This window comes from Tauraco erythrolophus, chromosome 5, assembly GCF_009769465.1.
Source record: "Tauraco erythrolophus isolate bTauEry1 chromosome 5, bTauEry1.pri, whole genome shotgun sequence".
Taxonomy (NCBI): domain Eukaryota; kingdom Metazoa; phylum Chordata; class Aves; order Musophagiformes; family Musophagidae; genus Tauraco; species Tauraco erythrolophus.
This window is the reverse complement of record NC_141469.1, coordinates 54,112,769-54,137,824: the sequence shown is the minus strand read 5'-3', so window position 1 is coordinate 54,137,824 and position 25,056 is coordinate 54,112,769. Positions and strand designations below refer to the sequence as shown.

General features: G+C 35.7%; 1 protein-coding gene across 1 annotated transcript in view; it reads right to left on the bottom strand.

Annotated features, from left to right (window-relative positions):
* TUSC3 (tumor suppressor candidate 3) overlaps positions 1-25,056 on the bottom strand; it is a 79,094-nt gene that overhangs the window by 11,698 nt on the left and 42,340 nt on the right. Inside the window, exon 6 of the mRNA XM_086611549.1 lies at positions 3,933-3,996. Coding sequence (XP_086467675.1) covers positions 3,933-3,996 — 64 coding nt within the window. The remainder of the gene's footprint in view (positions 1-3,932; positions 3,997-25,056) is intronic.

Sequence of the window (25,056 nt, the reverse complement as noted above, 5' to 3'; positions counted from 1 at the left end):
GAGACATGAATTGAAGCTTGGGAGGTTCAGACTGGATGTTAGGAACAACTTCATTTCTGTAACAGCCCAGAGAGATTATGCAATCCCCATCCTTTCAATTTTTAAGCACTTGCACTAGACAAAGACATAAAGACCAGATCCGGTGTCAGGGATAATTCTGTCTTAAGAGGAAGACTGGAGTATGTGCTCTTCAGAGGTCCCTTTCAACCAACATTTATATGATTTCCATGATTATTTCTTGACGTTAACTCTCCAAGACAAGAGAAAGGTGAGCCAAATAACAACAAAACTGAGTAACAGTCATGTTGGCAGCATGACATAAACCTCTCAAAGTTTCAGAGTAGTAATAGCCCAAAAGTCGCAGAAGTGTACAATATAACAAGCACCATCACACTCAACCATGTTCTTTCACTGTTGTCTGCTAGGGTGCTCACCCACAAGGACTTTTACTAGCTCAAGCAGAGTTTTGGATGTCAGCTCTACGTATTGGCTCCATACCCAAGATAACAGCCTTTTTCCTGAGTGCCATCTGAGTGACTGAGTAGACAACAGTGTGTGTGCAGTAAAGCACACACTGGATCAGCTTAAGCACTGGCAACCAGGTACGTTGTACTGTCTTCCTACTAATGGGGAAATTGTATTGAGATGCCAAGACATGGAATTGGATACATTACCGTTCAGATAGAGAAGATCTCTGTCTTGGCAGGGTGGAACTAAACTGCTGTGGACTAAAACGCTCCTGGAACAAGAACAAAGGCAGTGATGCCATGTCGTGCTGGAGTTTGGGGTCGCCTCTGTACTCAGCCAGCCCAGTGTCTTCCCATGCTCTGGACCACACAACCATTTCACCTCAAACACTGCAGTCTAGAACTAGGTTGGGCAAGCGAGTCTGAAAGATCTATAAATCCTTATTTCATAAGGTAACGAGAATATCAGAATTACAGGAGCTACTTCTTCCCTGAAGGACTGTTTCTCTGGTTTTAAAGGACTACTTAAATTTTTATTCACTATTCTGCAGCCTGGAATTCAACAAGGTTTGTGTCAAAATATGGTGATTTTTTTTTTTCTTCAATTTCTAAAAGGAAACTTTATCCAAAGTATAAGATAATATGGACTTGGTAGGATGGCTTCCATCAACCACCTCTAAGGAGCCTCAGAATGAATCAGAACCCAGTCCGGGACTTTGGAAATGAAATAATGCCTCCTTGTACTGAGGTTCTTGCTTCGTATGAGTTTTTTATGTTCTCAGAAACTGTTAAATCAAACTCATTTCAGCTAGTCTGACCTGCAGCTAAATGCAGTACCAGTATTTTGGCTGTTGAAAACATATCATTTTTCATTTGGCTATGAAAACATATCATAGAAATAACATTAAGTACAAAAATAACCAAAATGCCTTTTCCTATTTTTTCTTAGAATTGCTTTACTGATGTAACATTGCATATGCTGCATTACTACAGTGACTTCCATTGTGTTACTACTAAGATGTAGTAACCATCTGTTAGGATTAAAACTACTTATTTAAAATATTCTAAAAATTTGGGGCAAACATCAAGTATATAATCACATAGATTTTAATGAATTTAATTTTGCTTTATGATATAATTGAAACAGAGTATCTGACATCTTCACAAGTCCTTCTTACCCTTGTCCTAATTATGTAGCTACAGTTCTGGAAAAAACAGCAGATCTCTGTATGGAAATCATCTAGTACACTAGGTAGAATCACTATCTAAAAGCAAGTATAGAAATGCAATGGAAATTCATATTTTCTCATCAGATATATTAAAAATTCACTTTATAGAGAAACACAACATTGCATTTCAACATCTAGCAAGAAGTGACAACCTTGTCCTTGTTCTTACTACTGCAAAGAAAGAAGCAACCAAATGAAGCATGTACATTACCAGCATAGTAATGTCTTGTTTTAAAATTCAATGCATTTTTTAAACTTTAAAGGATGAAGTGAATGTACTACTGTTTATCAATCTGGCACACTTTTTTCTAATTGCCGCATTTTCTATCAACATTTCCTGAACAAACAAATAATGAAGAAGCAATGAAGCAGCTAATAATTACTAACAACATTGAAAGGATAAAAAAATATTAATTCGTTCATGCATAACTGTTAAAATTCATCAAGATTTCACGTCACTTGTGAAATTCGTGTGTGACGGAAAGCTCAGCTCAACAGTATTGAGCCATGAAATGAAACCTTGGAGAATTCTTTTTGCAAGTGGCAATGAACAACCTCACTGAAAGGATTCTTTCAGCCAGCTGCTTTAATGTAGTTAGCCAACTTTCCAGTTTAAAGGCAGTCTCTGCCAACAAAAAGATATCACTTTCATGCCTGAGTTGGACAAACAAAACATGTCACCAACACAAGTCTTGTCTATTTTTAATCTCAGCTGTTTTTTGGGCTTAGTTTTCCCATTCTCAGGCAGCCAACGGGATTTGTTTTAGATAACAGACTTTTTTTTAAATTGCAGCAGTTCAGGAAAAGCAAAAAACATTAAAAAATAAATTGTGGCTTTTTAATTTTGGAGCCCAAATTTAGAAATAATGAACAAATAAATGTGCTTCCAAAACTTTAACCAATACAACGTGATTTTGACACAACATTAATTAAGGTATGATATAAACCCTGGAGAACTGACAGAATCACCGGATGCCTGAATTTGGAAGGGATCTCTTGAGATCATCTAATCCAACTCCCCTGCTCTAGCAACCTGCTAGACCGTGTCCGGTTGGGTTTTGAGTATCTTCACAGATGGAGACTCTACAGCCCCTCTGGGCAATCTGTTCCAGAGCCTGACCACCCTCACAGTTAAGAAGTCTCTTCTTGTCTTCAGACTGAATTTCCTGTTCTTCAATTTAGACCCATTGCTTCTTGATCTGTCAGAGGGCACTACTAAGAAAGTCTGTCGTCGTCTTCGTTTCCTTTCATCAGGTATCTATACACATTGATAAGATCCCCCTGAGTCTTCTCTTGTCCAGGTTAAACGCTTCCAGCTCTCTCAGCCTTTTCTCACATGAGAGATGCTACAGTTCCTTAATCATCTTTGTGGTCCCTTGTTGGCTTTGCTCAAGTAAATCCGCGTCTTTCCTGTACTGGGGGCCATTACTTCAAATTGTGAAATGTTATTTTATTTCTTTTGTCCTCCTTAGAGGAAGGTATCTGTGATGGAAGGACTGTATTTTAACAGTGGTTAATGTTGACTACAGTTTTCATTCAACGAACAAAGCTGATTAGAACCAGGGTTTAAAGACATCAGATAGTATATGAGTTTTTCTTACAGATCACTAAGACATATTCACAAAAAAAATAATTTAACTTGCTCTGAAAGAATGAAAGAATAAAAGTAGGCCTCAGTCTTTCTGTGAGGAGAAGATGTCTGAACAAATGTGACTGGATTATTTGTTTCACGTAACAGTAAACTGTTTAGATTAGGTGGGGAAAACAAACCAAACCCACAGACTACTGGAGGATAAATCATTTTCATGCCTATTAGTAAATTTCAATAGGCTTTCCTTGTCAGTTAAAGAAAAAAAATAATTTTAACATCAAATTTTAAATAATAATGAGTGAAAAACAGAATAAAATTAGTTTCTGCTATTGAAAAGAAAACATTAAAAGGAAAAATGTTAAGATTCTGCTACTGAAAAGACAACATTGAAAGGAAAAATGTTAACATTAGTAACAGACATAAGAGTAACAAAGGATATAACAAGGTACACACTAGTGAAAAGAAATGTCAGCTTTGCATGGCAGTAAATGGCAAAAACATTGAATATTTATTTAAACATATAGTAAGTCAAAACACAATACCTGCTCAAAAGTTCAATGATATTCACTGTCAGAGCAATTTCATTTAATAGCACACTGTGTCTCAGCTTGCGTTTTTTCTATTCATCACCAGTTTGAAGGATACTCAGCAGAAGAATAATATGCGATTCTGCAACAAACTGAGCCTGGCTGCTTCCATGTATGTAACTCTGCAAAATAAAAATAAAAAAACAATTCTCTTTACAACAAAGAAATCTATTAAAAATGGCACAACTGGGTATGTGAGAATCGAAATAAAACTTGTTTTGCAGAAAAATACAGGCAACAACAGGTACAGGTGAACAGCATAGTCTACATATGTATGTTTAGTAAAAAGGAGTGCTAAAATCAGCATATTTAGGGAAAGCACACACACACAGTGAATGTAATGTTTCATACACAAGTGCATTATGCTGGACTCTTTTTCACACTGCAGCTACTGTAGAATAAAGAATACGAATTTATTTGCTCAGGAGATACAACTTTTGAGAAGGGAGGTGATGAAAACAAGGACATGCCTCAGCATGGTTTTGACAAAAGTTAAAAGCTGAACCTTGTCTTTAAAAAAAAACCAGTCTATTCACATAAAGTCTATTCCATTTTTTTTTTTTTCCCAGGAAGGTACAATTGTGTCCATTAAAAAATCATAATTCATGAAATGTCTTGTTTATATGGAATTGTAGTAAATGTAATCACAGATGTTAATATTAAATGCAAACCTAACAGAATCTACTTCCCCCCACCCCATCCAAATAATTATTGTTAATAGGCTCATTTTGTATGTTTATTATTAAGAACATATAGTAAATTATTCCAAAGTTGTTACTATTTATTGTTAACTAGCTATGGTCTTTCAAAAGGAAGCAAAAATTTGAAGGACTGCAAACGTGAATAAAATGAGAGAGATTCTCTCTCTTCCTCTACCACATCAATTACAAACATGGAGTATAGTTTGCCATACTATTCTATGTGAAATTAAGTATATTCATGTTCTCAAAATATATGTTTTCTTTTTAGGCATAAATGCAATTTTCACCCCAATTAAATCGAAAGAAAAATGCTTGCTCCTATTAAGGTAAAGAAAAAAGAAACTTTTTGTCCTCCTTATGGATTCAGGGTTTTGTTAGTTTGTTTATTTTCTAACTTATACATTTTAATTCATTTTACTCTGAATAATCCTTTTCAAAATTCAGAACAATCCAGATTTGAAACATTCTGATGCTTAGGTATACAAAAGAACGTCTTCATCCGCACTGGTTAAATTCTGGGTGATGCACTGTCAAAACATGCAGTTCATAAGATAGGATAAAAAGTTTTCACTAAGTGGATAGTTATCTACTGTTTTCAAAATTCAATTATATTATGCTTATTCAAAGAACCAATTCAAAGCTAAACCAGGCAAGAACTTCATGTATCTAAAGATTCCATCTCTCAAAGACATCTTTCTTCTTTAACAAGATAAAAAAATCATTGATCACAAAAGAATATCTCATTGCAGTATGATATGACAATGAGCCAATATGTATTTCTTGATTTTTTGAATTTATAAATCTTACTGCAGCGATATATATACACACACATACACACACACACACACGGATCTATAAAACAAAGGAAGGAAATCAGAACATTTCACTAACAAAAAGTAATGACGAAGTTAAAATGCTTAATAGATTGTGCACTCTGACTCAGTTGTGACCACAGTCCTGCAAATAGTGACTCCCTGTCATTATTTCTCACACAGCTAAAGCAATATATATACACAGGCATACATACACACTTGCAGGATCTGGATTCAAGTGCGCCTAACAAATGGTAAACATCTATTTGTTCTTACAGGGATAGCACCAAGTTAGTCTAAAGCTTACAGTGATTACAATATATACTGTATTTGTTAATACGATGTGAACTGAAATAAAAGAGCCTTTCAACAGAAAAGTATAGCAGGGTCTAGTAGCACTATTTAGTTATTAAATACCTATATGCATTTATACATAATCACTACTACTCTTTCTCTACACACATGCTAAATTGTATAAAAACGCACACTGAAAACCAAAGAAATACACTCTATATTGAAGAGACAACATTATTATCGCTGATTAATAAAACTGGTTGTCACATGACTCCTAAGACTATAAATGCCTTCTATGTTCATAAAAACATTTACATGAGATGTCATTTTTATTGATATGCTTTACACTTTGTTAAAGTAAATTATTTTTCTTTTTCTCTTTATGGTTGCAATTTAATTAATCATAGCACCATTGAAGGAACAGAATCTAAAGTACGTACATAAATACATACACATGCAGAGACTATACAGAGAAATCACTCCTTTCCTCAAAATAGTTTACTGACATGAAATTGTTCAGCTTTCATCCTAATAAGGGGGAAAAGTCTCACCTCCAAAAAAAGTAAATTTTCTGCCAATGCTTCTGATGACATAAATCTGTCCCACATTGGGTAGTGTCACATTTGAGGTGCTAGTCTTCATCACCCAGCATAATAACTACTTAAAAATATCACTCAAGTCTGTATAAATTCTGGTTTCACTTGGGATTTTTTCACTTGAGGTTTTTCCAGGAGCTGTTTAAGAAGCTTTCAAGGTACAAAACACATCACCAGACCAGTCTCTCAAAATATTAAGTCCTTAAGAAAAAATCATGAAAACAAATATATTCTACTTATCATTATTAATTACATGACAGAATTCTAGCTACCACCTGATAGTCAGTATAAACAATAAAAAAAACCCAACTAGATATAGTTTATGTGCAAATGCTGAAACTTGAACCAACAAAAACAAACAACACAAGAAAAATCTGAAACAAAAAAGCCTCACCTAGAAGATGTGAATCAAAGACTGCAATTTGAAAACTAGCTCATGAATACGAATTTCTGGCTAGTTATCTAATAGGGATTAATGCTGCAACTATATTTCTTTAGATGTGAGCTGCTAAAGGCACAGCCTTGCTTGCAAGGAAGTGGACGTTCTTTGATTTAGCTCTGTAAACATGTACAATACTTTTAGTACAACACTAAAAAGCTAGTAAGAGACAATGGTTACCTACTGCTCTGTTCCCAGAGAGGGGACAGTAATGGATAAAAGCCAAGTGAGTAGTCACCTTAAGTACAAAAAATAAGCTTCATCTTTATTTGAGAGAGCAAGAGATCTCAGGCTCTTGAGCGAGAGACTGCACTAGTTGAAAGCCAGTTAGTTAAAATGTTAAGTAAGGCAGATGTTTACCGTCCAGTATTGCCTTTTTTAAAAAAGAAAAAAATATAATTTTAACTGCCTTGTTCTATTACACTTTACTTTCAAGTTACCAATAAATGTAACTGTGCGTAATCAATAGGCTTTTTAAATTGTTTCCCCAAGACATTGTTCTCCAAATACTCAAACCAGCAGCTTGGTGTATCTCAACTATAGCTGTGGGTCAGTCAGAGCAACGGTAGTGAGGAAGTAAAGAAAGTGAAAAGTTGTTCCAGGGACAAAAGATAACCAAAATAATTTGCTTTTGACAATATAACGTTAATCACCTCAATTTATGAAAATATCTTACTCTACTTCTAAAAAGGAATGGACCTTAACCACTTTACAAAGGAATTACAGGTTGTGTTTTTTCCACAACGACCTTTCAGATCTACATTCTAAATAACAATCAGAGTAGAAGTTTTCAGAAGACAGAGGTATTTAATGTAAAAACGATGGCAAATAGCTTTTCTTGAAGAGAGAATAGTGAGAACTGTGTGGCATTTGTCCTTGTGTCTTTCCCTACAGGCATGTGATGACACTGGGAGGCCACTCAAAGCATAGATTATATTTGTATGGATACATATTTATGCAAATGCACCCACACACACCAGTTTCATACACTGCAATGGCCATTGACTCATCAAATCTTGAAATTCACAGCCATCTGTGGCTGATACTTACCTAAAATAGAAAACATTTAAAGACTATAGTTTTTTAAAGAATTTTGACAAATTAGCTTTTCAACAGTTTGCAAACCGTTTTCTCCATATTTTTTGTTGTTCAACAGCAGCTTTTAATTGCGTAAAGTTCTTGAAATCATATCCATATAACCAAAAGGAAGGGTCTGGTCACATGTGAAGTTAATTTATTTTCATACTTTCTTCTTTCCTTCTATAAGAAGATTGCTGAATGATCCTACATGCAAGGCATGTATTCTCATGAAATTTTATTTGAAGCTACAAACTATTAAGAAACTGAGAAGTGAAACTTCTGTTTTTGCTATCTTTTCTACTTTTTGACACTGAATCCATGTAATATTTGGAAGCTCTGTGAAGTCTACCTGGTTGCAAATGCTCCAGGCAAATGCTTTAAAATAAATTCATGAATAAACTCAGTATTTCTCTTTCATTTTAGAGGCATGAAGAAAGACCATGTAAGATGCAAAGCTAAAATTTGTCAGAAGAGATGCAGCCACGGTTTGAGCAGAAGAGCTGTACAGCCACACCACGGATGCAACAGCAAATATCACACCAGTAGGACTAATAAGGGAACCAAAGCACGAGTGACTGACACTTTGAATCGGGTCCTTTTCCAATTTTAACATTCTCCTATCTCAGGTCTGATTCCACAGAAGCAATTTGAATTGCTAACTGAACTAATCATGTCCCCAAATCAGGCTATTTTCTTTGGCAGTGACAAACAATTGTTCAATGCATGTAAATTTCTACAGAGCTGTGTTAAATATTTATCTACTATTTGTAAACTCATTAAATATTTAGTGTTATTGAACTGCAGATGGCACATATATATAATCCCTCACTAGGATAGTCAAGGATAACAAAAATGTAATATATTTTCGCATTTCCCTAAATACAGCATATGCTTGTGATTTCCCTTGAAGAGTGACAGTTGTCATGGTTCTGTAGAATACTTAAGTTAACCTGTGCACTTTCCTTCCTTTCTGTTAGCACAATGGAAATAAAACAGAAACAAAGTAAGTGGAAATAAGGCCTCTGTGAGTTTTATGTTAATTCTCAAGGCAATACAATTAAGTCGTGGAGTAGTCAAGATCAAAATTGAAACATGATTTCAGGTGGTCCAGTACTCTTTCTTAAAATAAACATCATGACGGATGCTGGGGTGGAGGGAGCAGATTAAACTGAGTTGACTTTAGTAACAGCATACTAAGTAATAACTTGTCCTGTGTTTACAAGACATGATACACATCTAATAAAGGGTACTGGAAACCAATCAAAAGCAGGTAATTTTGATAATAATTATCCTTTATGTTAAGCTGAATTTGGATTGCATGTTGAAGAAACCTCTAGATGGAGTCTAACCCCTGGAGGAGACAATAGGCCAAATTCAAGCCAATATATGTGGAAAGAGGTGAAATAACACCCTAGTTAACTGCCCCCAAAGAGAGTTGCGAATTCCGCACCAATAGGATAAACACTATTAATTTGTCTTCCTTTACTACATTAACATTCAGGGTGAAATTCATCAGAGAAAAGAACATTACAGAAGGCCATGGATTACTTAATTATGATTAAGCCCTCAGAATGGCCTGTTTCAATTAAAGTCCATCAATTTTGCCAAGAACATACATTAGCTATAAGAATTTGTTCTTTTATCTTAATTTAGAGTGGGGAAAAAAAGAATCCTACAACATTCTTTATCACATCAGAGTTTTATAAGTTTTCAGGAGTAGCATGACTGTCTGCAGTATTTAAAAATCAAAAGTTCATAAACATTTTCTCACAATACCATTTATATACCTTATAATTATAAGGGTGAATGCTGAAAAAGGTTAAACACGTTATGGAGAACAAATAGTTTAGTCAGTAAAGCAAAGACTTCAAGACCAAACATCGAGTTATATTAATTTAATGATTTATTGTTTTCATGATCATAACCACATTTCCTCAGACATGTTTTCTTCTATGTTAACTATGTAACACTTCAAAAGCAGCACCCTGGCCAGGAAGATTAAGAATAAAATCTTATGCAGCTCAAAACCCCTAGTTTTCAGACTCTTATTGCAGCTATCTGTTTAAATATTATCGTTTTTAAAAACAGCATAGTTTCACATAGCTTCACTTGAAGCATGCTCTCCAAATATGCTTATTTTATTACCATGTAGTAATATCTGTTCAGTTCAGACACGCAGATCAGAGTTTTAACTCACTTAAGAACCCAACAGGGGACTTCATATGAAGTTATTAGCCTAGGCAGGTCTGAGAAAATCTGAAAATAGAAACATAATGTAATTCCCTGTTTTCTTTTCACCACAGAAGATACTATTATCTGCTGGAGATCACACACGTACAGTGACCTATTCTCCCTGTAGGAGGCAGCCCTCAAAAGCCCTTATCATGACTACTGATGTGAAAAAACATGAGACGATGCTGGTTTGGGCCTGAGTTATTCACATGTGTGAGAATGGCTACCAACTTAGAATATCTGTTAGCCTACGGACATGATTTGCCAAAATCATTTTAAACCTTTTTTGGGACAGAAGGATGTAATGTGAATATGAGTTTATTCTAAAGAACTTAAACAACATGGAAACTGAGTAAATATATTAAAACTGAATCTCAAAAACTAAAGAAAACAAGAAGTCGTGACTCCAGCACTTTTACTACAGCTCAGAAATCTCTAACTGTTCTAATCACATATTAATGTCCAACACTCAGGATAATGTCCAGGTGTGTTATAGGGCAATTTCTTTTATTGTAGACACTCAGTTATAAAAGGGCATATGTGCAAATGACGCTTAACTGCTTCGAAATTTAATGTAGCATTAAACACAAAATAAATCTAAATTCACTTACTGCTAGCAGAAATCTGGAATTAATAAGTTTGTGTTTCTGGCAAAATGAAGACCATATATGACTGTAGTAAGAAATGTACAGCCTGCTATTTGAGCCAGTAGTTTTTTTCATTATTTAACAATGAAACAGGAACATTGTAGTTTAGCCCTAACCTACTTGGAATAAACATTTCCTTTTAGACAGTTATTAGCTCTATGAACATCTCCAATTCAAATATCCACCAACAGAATGCCACTCTAGTGAAAATTTCATTTATCATATTCCTAGCAAGCAATCCCTCTACACAATGGCTCTACATGAAATCCAATCCAGCTCAGTTACAGGCCAACAAGACCAGGACTAAGAAAACAGCTAAGGTGCACACACCAGCACACACAAAATGGTGAGGAACAGATAGAATTACTTGGGGCGGTGACTATGCACTTTTAGAGATTTTGTTCAGCTTACACTCAAGCAGTTCACTGTAAAAAGTAGTAGGATAATGTAGAAAATCAACATTGGACTCCACAAATAAAACTCTATGTTTTTACACTGGTCTCAGCATCCTTGGTGTAACAGTGCGGATGTTCAGACTCCCACTAATAAACATGACCATAAAACAAATCAGCCACTTTTGATGGGAGAGTTTAATAGCCATCGATAAATTTTACTCTCTTTAAGAAATATTTAACGTTTAATTTTTTTAAAAAAATATATAACACAGATACACACAACAATCTCATACAGACTCCTTGATTCACTCATACATTAATTCAATGAACATCAGTTACATTTTCAATGCCTGAGCTCACCACTGTGTTCACTGTTGCCCAAAACCCAAACAGAGTCCAGAGACAGCAGCCAGTTTTCACTGGCTGAAACAGGCTGTGCTGGCTGCCTTCCACAAAGTCCATCTGGCACCAAGCAGAGAACAGGATCTGGGTTCCCAGCACTAGTGCAAAAGTGGAGAAACGCTGCCTACTTTTGCAGGCTAGCTGACTGGAAAGGGTAGTTGGTATAACTTAAAATAGTGTACAAATCCCAGTTTATGCTGCTGCTTTGGTAGTCCCCAGGCAGCTTTTATAGCTATACTGCATTATTTAGGGTGTCTAGAAGTGCTATCAAAGGAATTAGTTAGTAGAGGTGATCTCACAAATCCAGAAACTGCAAAAATTCTGCTCAGCTATACAGAGGCTTCGATACAACTGCCTGAATAAGAATTTATTCTAAGGGACTTCTCACACATTTATTAATTACTAAATAAGAAAACAGAAGATACAGTTATCCTTTGATGAATCATTACTTTGTGGGTTTCAGAAAATAAACAAAACTTAACCTGTCATTAGGAATAAAACATTGCTACCCTTATAGCACTTAATTCCTAAGTTACCTAATTGATTGGCATGCAACAAGTGTCTTCCCCCCACATGGGCATTATGACATGCAGTACTCATGTAAGAGACTTTAACAGAGATGCAGGTATGATTTCCAGGATCTCCGAAACAATATTCTGGCAGTTTTGGGAAGTTTACATGACACAGCTTAGCCTAGCTGCTTAAGGAAAGGAAATTTTTGAAGCTGTGATACTTAGTTTAACAACATGGCTACTTTTTAATCAACTTAAGAAAGGGGGCAAAAAAAAAAAAAAAAAATCTGAGAAAACTGACATTCCTACACATTTCATTACAGCCAGACAACCAAACTGACTAGTGATTCTAATGAAAGAAAAGCTGCAATTAAAGTTCAACTGTTAATAGCTGTTTTGGAGTATGGACTACTTGCTTAACACATGGAAGCCAAACTACAATACCTCTCCTAATTAGGAAACAAAAGAGATTTTTTAGCTGTTTTTCATTAAGAGCATTCCCTTAAAAACACGATTAGTTAATAAGAACTATTTCCTGAACTCTAAAATATCCCTGTACTTTTTGTCCTCATTCTGATGCTAAGCACATTATGGGGTATGTCTCATTGGCCATTTAGCTTTCTTTTTTCCTCCCTTAAAGAAAAAGATAGTCAAAGGTAAAATATGCATCTAGATGCTGCCATATACCTATCTATAGTTACTTTCTATATAGGAATTATGTACCACTGATGTAATACAAGTCCAGACAATCAGATAAGACCGGTAAGATCATGGTTAAATAACTTGACTTTTCCCATTAGCAAGTTCTAGGTCGGGAACTCTTCTTTCCCACCCCATCTTCTGAATCCTTTTGTCCAAGACAGTGAGGAAGCATGAAGATCTTCACACCATTGGCATCCTGACAAAGACCGGCCATGGTGTAACACAGGAAAGACAGCTACTGTATAGTAGCCCGTAAGTTTTCCTTATAAATTATAGAGATGAAAGAGCTGAAATAGCCATTCAGCTGAGCTAATTTTGTTGCCGTTATTTAAATTATGGTTTAGAATCTAAGACTAGTGAAGTTTTATGTGATTCTAGATATCTAGAAAATACCTATACCTTTAAGTTTTCCTTTTCCTGGGTCTGTAGTAATATTTTCTTTTGAAAAAGAAATTACAGCCATTTTGGATGTAGCCTTCATCATAACCACCTGTACCTTTGGGTGATATATATGAACTCAAGGATGTTTTTAATTTCTTTGTTAGGACCTGTGATATCTTCTCTTTTCAAATTTCAAAGTGTTTTTTCAATTGGTTTCCAAGCTGTGAGGCAAAAAAAAAAGTTAGTTTGACCTGAATGTTGAAGTGCTGGAAGCAGAAGTGAAGAGAGAAGTTTTACTATGGGACAAACTCCAAAATAGAGTATTTGAATTCAATTTGAATTTTGAATAGAGACTTTGCTGAATTCAAACAGCTGTGAAAAACACAAAGTTTACCTTGTAGCAGAAGCAAGGGGAAGCGTAAATCCCAAATTGCCCCAAAGCCACAATCCAATTAACAACAATAGGGGAATGCGAGAATAATCCTGTGTTTGATGTAGTTACCTACCCCAAGCAAACTGAAGACTGCCTCTAATTCTGCTACACAGAGTTCAGAGATATACATTAAGTTATTTCAGCTACAGGTTTTGCAATTACCACTGACTGCAAGTTCCATAAGTCATTTTTTTTTTTTATTTGCAATAGCAAAGAAACTTGGCAAGTACAGGTGAAATATTTGTATATTTGGAATGTTGCTTTTTAAATGCGAGTTAACTAGGAAGGTGAGACATATTAGACAGGCATGACCAGGCATGCAAAACTGAGCATGAAAAATTAAGTCTATATGACTGAGCAGTTAGATACATGCCAGAGAGGAAAACCATGGTAGTCTTTCTTGCCAAAGCAATTTTTAGTACCATCTGAAGCACAGTCTATATATCAATTTATAAACTTTAACACTTACAAATGTTAAGTGAATACAGTATAAATTAACAGATTCATGAATTAAAAAGTTCATTTCTTGAGTACAACTTTGGTTTTGATACCTCTTCAAATTACACTTTTGAGCAAACACGGGATTATTTTTGAGAGAAAGATTGACAGTTAATTGACAAAACATGAACACAAGGGAATGGAGTTACAGCTGCCATTAAGGGTCAGTCAATGGTCATATTTGTAGTAATGTATTTAATTTCAGCTATTTGTATTTCAAGAAGGTTTTTTTTCATAGTAACAAAATGATATCTGCTAAAAATATAACTGTTTCAATCTGAAATTTTATCAACATAAGTTTTATAACAAATTTTCTACTACACGTCATATAGCACATACAGGCACACATACGCATGCATGTCTTGGGAATTAATATTCTCTGGGATTTTATATCCTCTGGGATTTTGTCATTATGTGACAGTGAACCAGAATAAAACCTCAAAAGCGAATATTCTTTATTTAAAATAATTTTATGTACAAACTATGCAAGTAAAAAACATAATCAACATTTAAGTCAGTGAAAAGGGGAAGTATATTTTCACTACAGCAAGAATTTCATTATTCTGCTCAGATTTACGTGCCACTTATCATCTGATGTTGTTATAACAAGATATCATTTCAATGATCTAAAGCTCTAAATACTGACATTTTTAAGTTCGTTACATACTATTGTTCCACAGCTCTATATATTAACATTACTCTTGGGATAAAGAGAACATCTCATCAAATTTTTAAGAAAACAGAATCTAAGCTGGCACACATTACTTGAGAGTAACTTATTTATATTCGTCCTCAATTCTTCTTTTTCCAAAACTTTTTTTTAATTTATTTATTTAATATGACTTCTCTTCATTCCTCTACAAGTAATATCCATTATGATGGAAAACTCAAATCTACACTAGAATTTTCCCAATAGAAAACAGGTATATGCTTGTTATCTTCTTTCCAGTACAATCTCTCTCATTTGGTCTTTGTTTCTTTTTGTAATCTAAAACTTAAGATTACAAAAAAGTAGTCCTTTGGAGAAGGGGGTCTAAGGAAAAGGAAAGACTTAACATGAGTGAAGAAAAAATTCAAAACAGAATTGAACGCATAGAAAGGGTCAAAACCAAGATATATTATGCTGTTTCTGATCTTTATATCAATATTCTAGAATAAGCCTGTATTTTTCAGAATCGTACAGGTGAGTTATTAAAAAAAATTCTTTGGTGCTGCCCAAAGCAATTTTTTTGCATGGTGTATTAGATCGATTTAGCACATTGGAAGTAGTACTACAAATACGACATAGAAACTGAGCAAAATGAAGCCTTTAGCAGGACAAATTGAGAACAAAGGAATCTCTCCACGTTTGGAATATAAGATTTGAAAGTAGACACACTCGACAAATAGGAATTTATTTCACAATAACAAATGCTTTGAATCCATGATTTATGAAGGCTGCTACGGGAGTCACTTATTTAAATTCATTGTTTAACACACTGGCAGATGCTTCCTAATTATTAGAACATAAGTGAGACATTTTTTTCAATGGATGTGCTATGCCATTAAACAGCTTGTACTTCAGCAGCTATCAAATTTGTGATTACCTATTTTATAAAGTTCTGTTTAGGATAGCAGGTATTGACTTAATATACCATAAAAGCCAGTAGCTAAAAATTTTGTTATGACAAAACCTCAGATCTGTTTGCTGTGCTATCCTTAGCAAGTATTCCAGCCTGCAATGAACACAAATCAAATACTGCTGTCAGCAAGAAAAGTTACATTTTAAGTTCCTTCCGTCAGCTGTCTCCAAAAAAACTCCCAGTCAAGAACCAAAAAGTTTCAGGACTGCAAAAAACAGCACAAGTCATTACATTACATTCAAGCTTATACTGCAATATTTAAAATGTTAGCTTTACTAAAGAAGTCATAAAAAATAATATGTAAAAGAGGAAAAATCAATAGAACTTTGAATGCTCATGTATTCCGGACAAGGAAACCTGAGAATTATTTGAGGCCAAATGAAAAGTTATCTTAAGATGTAGCAAGTGCTTGTTCATGTGAGACTTTCACACTTGTACTACAGTATGCAAGGAAGTTAAAAGAATACTACAAGTATATGAAATTGCTGTACGTTTTCAGCATAGAATGGAGAGAATAAACTTAGTCATATTTACAAATATCAGAAAACAGAGTTGTTTAAAGCTCAATTATTATGCCTAAATTAATAAAATAATAAACTTTTACTTTCATGGTACATTTAGTATTTTGAAGTAAAAAAAAAACCAAACCAGTAAGCAGGCCACTGTGGAGAAATAAGTTTTTAGGTCAAAGGCAAAGGCCCGATAACAAATTTCATTAACAAAGTGGACTGAAATCCAAAGTAGATATCTCAAAGAACAGATACAATACCTCATGATAAATTATTTTCTTTTCTTTGTGGTAAGGAATAGAGAAGAAATAACTTTCCTTTAGTAGATCATGGCTTTGCAGAAATGAGAGCAGCCAGCAAATAAGTACTATTAATTTGGGCAAAGCTGTTGAAAAGCAAAAACCTTAGACAGTTTACTTTTTAGAATAATGTATTAGTTTACCCAGAAAAAGGCACAATACTGACATCAACATCAAATTTTATGTAACAGTATTCGTATGTTCAATATGAAAGCACTATGAAGCTTGAAAGTAGATGAGAACACACTAAGGGCACTGTGAAAAGGCAAAAAAGACAGGACAATGCAAAATTTAAAACAAAGAAAAACAAAAGAAGAAAAATCCAGAAGTTAAATTGCTCACAACTGATATACCATGAAGGAGATGGCAACAAAGTGAGTAAATCCAGTAACATGTTTTAAGATTTTGAGGGCTCTTGAGGATTAAACTGTAAAATACTACTTGAAGGGAAAAAAACAAAACAAAAAGACAGAGAGACATGGATTAAAATGGACATAACCCTGTAAGAAACTATACAAAGAACAATCACACTACACTGATTAAAAAGGTGAAAGAATATCACAGTGAAATATAAACATAAACGTAATACAAAACAGCACGCACACAAAACTGTTCACCCAGTTAAAGGAAGAACAGAAAAGTTCCAGGTCTGGAAAACGTTTCTGTGGATGTCCTCAGGCTGAACAGCAGTGAAAACATGCTTTCAGTCTGTGCAGCCTAGATATTTGGAGAAAACTGACATGCCTCCCAAGACCAGCAGTAAGTGAAAAAAATTTACAAATTACAGAATATTCTTTTGGTGCTTTCTATTTAGTGCTTTATTTTGAAGGTAGTTCTGAAAAGAATTTATGAAACAATAAAACTGGAAATACTAATTGAACAGTAAGAGTTTTTAAAAAAAAAAGAAGAGACCAAAGATACTGTAACAGTCCTCAGGACCATAACCTTCCCCCTCAAAACATCACACAAGAATGAAAATATTCCTCGTATCTCGCTAGAGGGATTTCATTTGGTGACGCTTAGCAATGGTCAACATGGGATTTTTATATACTATATTGAACTATAGCATTAAATTGAATAGCTTGCTGCAAAGTTACCAACAAAAGTTTGCAGATATAAAAACATCAGAGCGATCTACTGTCTAGGAAGGTGGAAAACAAAGTTAGCATTATTATCTCATCTGTGAAATGCTGTGACACAGATGGAAAAGGAGAGTCTGAGAGGCTTAAAGGACAACAATTTTCCCAGCAATTGCAAGTATGTATATAGTGTACGGGTTATTTCATTGCACGAGGAACTGCAAGAATAGGTCAATAGTTTTCATGTACAAGGAATAAAAATTTTACATCTTAAGACAAAGTTAACACCAAGGCAAAAAAAAAAGAGTAAGAGCTAAAGATTCTAGATGGAGGGGAAAAACTGAACAAGTTAAGGACAGTGTGTTGTCTAGTAAATTAACATAAAAGAACTGTTCAAAGAAAAATTAATGCACAAGAACAGTCTGACAAACTGATCAAAGATCTGGAAGCATTGTCAGATCTCCATTCAAGCAGATTTTTAAAAGTGTTCTAGTTATGAACTATCATGTAATTTTTCAGGTAGCTTAAGTAGCTACAAATTTAGCATTCAGATACTTAAATGCATCACAATACCAGATGACTGAATGCTTTAAAAACATTCAGAAACTTCATCAACTTTGAAGTCATTAAATATAATTTTCCTTTTTTTCTTGATATCTGGAAAGATCCAAACTTCTAGACTTCTAAAATTCCCACATTACAGTTGAACTGCTGTAGTTTAATTTTCTGGTAAAAGTGTATCTTTTCCCCAAATGTCTGTTCCAAGCCAAAAAATAATGTGCTCTGTTGTGGTGCCCATAGCAGCTAATTGAAAATTAATAAAAAATAAAACCATCCAGCACATGAACACCTATTGCATATATGGTGAACTTAGGACCCGGTTCCCTAGCAAAGTGGCAGAAAACGCATGGATGGCTAGGCTTACAAAGTTAGCCCAAAGCAAATTACAGTCTTCACAGATGTGATGGCAAAGAATTGTTTGCTCACTCATTGAGTTCCTTTAGTCCCATTGTACATAAACTTGTATGTTACACATAAATACATAGTATTTTAAAAACATTTTTCATTGCTCCTTTTGTCACAACAGAATTTCAAGACAGTATAGGAAATGCGATTAAATTTAAGACCTTTCCAACAGTATTTTCTTGATACTTCCAGAGCACTTGCGGCCTGCTGAAACTAAGCAAAAAACTCTACGTCTCTACGTTTGCATTTTAGATGTCTGCTGGAGCAAAACTTATTCACTAGCTGAGCCTGAATCAGGGTCTGACAGGCAGAACACTGCCTCAACCTGCTGTATTCCTCTGAATTTAATTCTTTCACTAATTTACTGCTGACTGAGACAGGCAAGCTCTAGTGTGGTCTGTCTTGTTTTCTCTACATTAATTACAACAAAACTCCAGTCAACAACTCCAAGAAACCTCAAGTGGTTATGTCAGTTTTCAAAACTCATCTACACAGGCAGGTTTGTTTTAATTTAACAACATGAACATGTAATCTGAAGACTGTTTCTGCACACATCCTATCATTTTAGTACAAAGGGTTGTTCCCGTTGCTGGAGGAGTGGTTGTTGGCTTTGTAATGAATTTTGCCCCCTTTCACCTCTCTGGACATTCAAGATTCTTTTCAGTTCTTATAGAATAATTTAAGTGGTTCTTTTAACACAACAGCTGATTTCTTTAAAAAAAAAAAAGTTAAAAAAAGTTTTCACCCTACACCTCTCTCTTTAGTTTATACACAGTACAAAGCTCCAGTCACAAAACCTCACAGTGACTTTGACCTAAGCATATTTCCAGTCTCATGATATGCATAAAAGAGCACAGGTTTCTCCTCTGTACCTAAAATAATTTGGGTGAAATGCTGATTCAAAGTAAGTCAATAAGCATTTTGCTATTGATTTCAACAGAGCAAATATTTCATTCTGATGGTTTATTGGTGATAGAATTTCAGAACATCAATATTTAGAAAGATATATAGTATACAATAAGCCACATAATTGCATAGAACAAACTATAAAATAAAACCATTTACTCTATATTAAAGAATTTCAATCTACCATATTTATTTCCACATAACATTTAGCTGCAGAAGACTAAACTGGCTGCCACAAGAGAAAAAACAAGCTTTCAGTATGTAAGAAAGGGTTCTGCAAATAACCTCAGGCAAGAGATTGCACAGGTAAACTCATCCACACGTTTTTGGAGGTTAGAAATGCCTCTCTCTCAAGTTACTTCTAAACTGACCTGGAGAGTGAATTATTTAGTGAACCAAAATATGGTTAACACTAAGTGCTTGGATGAGAAAAATATCTCAGGGACACTTGTGACATCCTCACAGTAACGGTCCATATCCAGTCCAGTATCCCATATTTAGCATTTGAAGTTTCTCTGAGGTGAGTTGTTTTCTCTGTCCCTTATCATAATACTTTTTTTTTTTTCTCACGAGGCAACTAACTACTCCTTGCTTACTCCAAAAGATAACTAACAGATGACATGCTGACTTTTATTGCAATGTCTATCTCAACAGGGAACTGTGATGGCTAGAAGCTTCTGTATGTAATGTCTATATGCCCTCACTCTTCTCAAAGATTATGAAGGGAAGAGGATTTGATCATACATCAAGACAAGAGCAGACAGTCACATTCCTGTAAGCACCGTCTCACTACCTCTCAACTTCTGCTAGTAGGAGGTAAGCTTCTCCCAGTTCAATCTACGCATCTTTTAAATGTCCTAAAACTCCTTCAAGTAATAGGGAATGCAGCATCTGCCTTGATAAAGTACTTCAAAATGTATGTTACTTTCAACACTAGGAAGTACATTTTTATCTCTTTGCCGAAGCTGTTTAAGAGCCCCCAACTAGTGAATATCTTTCCTGTTTTTAAGTATCTGTCTCCAGTGATACATATTCTCTCAAAAGGTCATCTGAACAGGTGGTATGCATTGCAACTGCATGTAGTGGCAAGACTATGTATTGCTCCTTACCAGTCCACATCTCACTTTCCCTTCCTCTTTAAATCTGGCTAACTCCAAAGGATGTGAATTAGTATATACAACATGTGAATGATGAGGGTATTCTGGTGTGACACAGACAGCTCTAGCGTGACCACTCAGAAGACTCTTCAATCTTGCAACATAACAAAAATGCACTAATTTCTTTTTAATGACCAATTACTGAAAATTTTATTCTTGTGACAACACTTCCAGTATTTTCACATCTCTTAAAGTATAGATATTTGAACCATTTGCAATCAAATTTTATTCTATTATTTTATTAAATACACTGGACCAAGTAAGAATAACTTTGCACTTGATGGTCTTTTTTTCACATACCCCAAAATAGATGCCATTACTGAAACTACGGTTTAATGTTTATGTTGAGGTTATCATTTAGAACGGTCCGTTTAAATCTCTCCCTGAGACACTGCCTCCCAAGATATACTCCTGGATTTTAGGCAGACTACCTTGAAACTACCATGTTGAAAGGGGTTTAATAGCTCCAGCTAGTTGCTACTGCTGTTCTATTTTCCCTCCAAGATCCTTCCCCATTAGCACAAATTCTCATTTTTTCTTTACACTTATTTTCAGACTGATTCCTTCTTCTATTTCAAAAGTCTCTTTGTAATTCCCCGGTTACTGTTTAATCCATCTGATGGTGGCTACTCTCTTTAACAAAGCGTTAGAGCAAATACCTTCTCACTTAGTTTTGATACTCCATTCACACATATATTCCTATCTTAACAGCTGTTATCTAGAGTGTTTAGTTCAGTGTGTGCCTTGCAAGCACTCCAAACTTTCTCTAAAAACTGACATCACATTAACCACATTCCCAGTCCTGCAGTACCAACACTACCTCTCTTATTTTGTCTGAAACTCTTTCTATCACATAGAACATCAGTGTTTAGATTACTAGCAAACACTGGTCTCCCAAAAGTCTTCCTTATTGAACTCTTCCTGTTAAAAACCTTTTAGGTAGTGAGCAAGTTTTCAATCCATTAAATGCATGCCTGGTCCATTCCATGCAATATAACTTAGAGAAGTACAATGCAATACTGAACTCACTACTGCTCTTGGTAGCATACAGCTGTGGCCTCTCAAATCTCCTCATCCTATGTCTCCTCCTTTTAAAAGCTCACATTGTCCATTGCCCTTCAGTGTAAATTAAACAATATTCCATTCTTAGCTCGAAAGTCAATTCAATACAAATGAAGTACTCACTACATATCTCTGATGCATTGCATATGTTCTTCAAACTTCTTCCAAAGACAAGATGGTATCATTAAAAATTTTATTTATATTTTAAGTGCATCATAAGGAAAACTTATAAGCTATGAAATTTAATGGTTAGCACAAAAGCTTTTTAGTGAACGCAGGACAGACTCAAGAATGTTGTTGTTCCTCTCCTACGCAACTTCCCTTCGCTTATACTAGTTTTCAAGGAGGCCAAGGCTCATCAAAAACAAGAAATGGTTGCATATAGCCCACTTCCTAAGAACACAAGCTGACTGAAATTTGTCACCATTTTTGTCGTAAATCTTTGTCATAGAAAGATCTGGAAAGGCATGTCATTGTTTTACCCAAAAGTAACTACATACTGCACTGCCAATGCTATGAGAATATTTCTTGTGTTGTTTCCACATAAAAAGAAAAAAAAAATCAAAAAATCAAAAAGCCAATCCCACCAAAAAAAAACAACTGTGGAACTACACTGACAGAACCCTGAACTTTTAGGCTCTTATCAGCTTTACAGAACATGAGAAAAACAAACAAACAAATAAACAAACAATCGAGTAAACTAAAAAGCTTTACACCTTGTGGCTCTCAGGTGTAACTTTCATTTTTTTGCTTAAAAACATACTTCAGTAATGTTTTCTATTTTCTTTCAATAATATCTTCATACACGTGGTAAACAGTTGCATTTATCTGAATCTTGATTGTTTCCATATTTTCAAAATACCTAGAAGTTCAGAATCAGCATTAAGCAGTAACTTCTTGGAGCATGTAAAGAGATGACTAGAACCAAAGAAAAACTATATACACTGATACAAAGTTATTCTGGACAAGAATTACAGTAATGAAAAAGTAATATGTCAGCAGCAACACCATAAAGATTAATAATGACTAAAACATTGAAATAAAGGTACACTGAACCCCTCTCCAAAACATTACAATTTAGGATGCAAAAGTAACTGATAGAGAACCAATAATGGCCATAAAGCCACAAAAGTATTGTAAAACAAATCCTTATATAAGGACACATAAAAATACACGCAGATGTACACCTTCGCGCATGCATATGAAAGTTTTTGTAGGTAATCTATTCTTCTTAAATAATTCATTAACCATTCTAAGAAATGCTTCACTTTAGGTATTGGATGGATTTTTTTCACCCTCATATCCACTCACAGAATCATAGAATTGTTTAGATTGGAAGACCTCTTGAAGATCATCGAGTTCAACTGTTAACCTAACACTGCCAAGTCCATCACTAAACCATGTCCTTAAGTGTCACATCTACACATCTTTTAAATACCTCAAGGGATAGTGACTCAACCACTTTCCTGGGCAGCCCATTCCAATGCTCGATAAACCTTTCGTTGAAGAAATTTTTCCTAATGTCCAATCTAAACCTTCCCTGGCAAAACTTGAGGCCGTTTCCTCTTGTTCTATCGATTGTTACGTGGGAGGAGAGACCAACACCCACCTCACAACCACCTCCTTTCAGGTAGTTGTAGAGGGCAATAAGGTCTCCCCTCACCCTCCTTTTCTCCAGGTTAAACAGGCCCAGTTCCCTCACCCGCTCCTTGGAATACACGTGCTCTAAATCCTTCACCAGCTTCGTTGCCCTTCTCTGGACACACTCCAGCACCTCAATGTCTTTATTGTAGTGAGGGGCCACACAATATTCAAGGTGCAGCCTCAACAATGCCGAGTACAGGGGGACAATCACTTCCCTAGTCCTGCTGGCCACACTATTTCTGACACATCGGGAAGCTATTGGCCTTGACCACCTGAGCACACTTTCGGCTCATATTCAGTTGGCTATCGACCAACACCCCCAGGATCTTTTCTGTCAGGCAGCTTTCCAGTCACTCTTCCCCAAGCCTGTAACATTTCATTAGGTTGTTGTGACCCAAGTGCAGGACCCAACACTTGGCCTCGTTGAACCTCATACAGTTGGCCTTGGCCCATCGATCCAGTCTGTCCAGATCCCTCTGTAGAGCCTTCCTACCCTCAGGCAGACCAACGCTCCCATCCAACTTAGTGTCATAGGCAAACTTACTGACGGTGCACTCTACCCCCTCATCCAGATGATTGATAAAGATATTAAACAGAACTCTCTCCAACACTGAGCCCTGGGGAACACCACTTCCAACTAGTCACCAACTGTATTTAACTCCATGTACCACAGCTCTTTGGGGCCGGTCATCGAGCCAGTTTTTTATCCAGTAAAGTGCACACCCATCCAAACCACAAGCAGGCAGTTTCTCCAGGAGAATGCTGTGCGAAACAGTATCAAAAGCTTTACTAAAGTCTAGCTAGACAACATCCACAGACTCTCCCTCATCCACTACATGGGTCACATTGTCCTAGAAGGAGATCAGGTTAGTCAAGCAGGACCTGCGTTTCATAAGCCCACGCTTACTGGGCCTGATTACCTGGTTTTCATGTACGTGCCGGGTGATGTCACCCAAGAGGATCTGCTCCATAGCCTTCCCCAGCACCAAGGCCAGACTGACAAGCCCGTCCTTCTCTGGATCCTCCTTTCGGCCCTTCTTATAGATAGGCATCACATTTGCCCACTTCCAGCCAAATGAGACTACTCCAGTAAGCCAGGACTGCTGATAAATGATTGAAAGTGGCTTGGTGAGCACTTCTGCCAGCTCCCTCAGTACTCTTGGGGGAATCTTATCTGGCCCCATACACTTGTGTGTCTTAGTGCTGTAGCAGGTTGTTACCCATTTCTCCTTGGATTATGGGGGCTTCATTCTGTTCCACATCCCTGTCTTCCAGCTCAAGGGGCTGGGGACCTGGAGAACAACTGGTCTTACTACTAAAGACTAGAGGCAAAGAAGGCATTAAGTACCTCAGCTTTTTCCTTATCTTTTGTCACTATGTTGCCCCCAACTCCCTCCACTCAGTTATATGTTTCTTGAGCTAGAGATGAAGAATGCACTATCAAAATATATGTTACAAGCTAGTAGAAAAGTATCTTTAAAATCCACCATTTTTGAAATTAAAAAATGTAATAAAAGACAATAATCATAGGACATAAATACCTCATAGCAAGTTTTCAAGTAACTTTAGGTTTAACTCTATTGTCATAGTCACAGATTTACGATGACAAATAAATTCCTATTCTTCTTGCCTGCTCCGTGCCAGCTTCAGATCATCCTTGAATAGAGACGACCAGTTTTGTACAACATCACTGACTTAATATTAGTGCTTGACTTAATATCAGTATTGATATAAGCTTTTTCTGTTAAATGAAATAATGTCACACATTAGAGAGCCAAAGCAATCACATTTAACAAGAGAATCTATAATCAAGA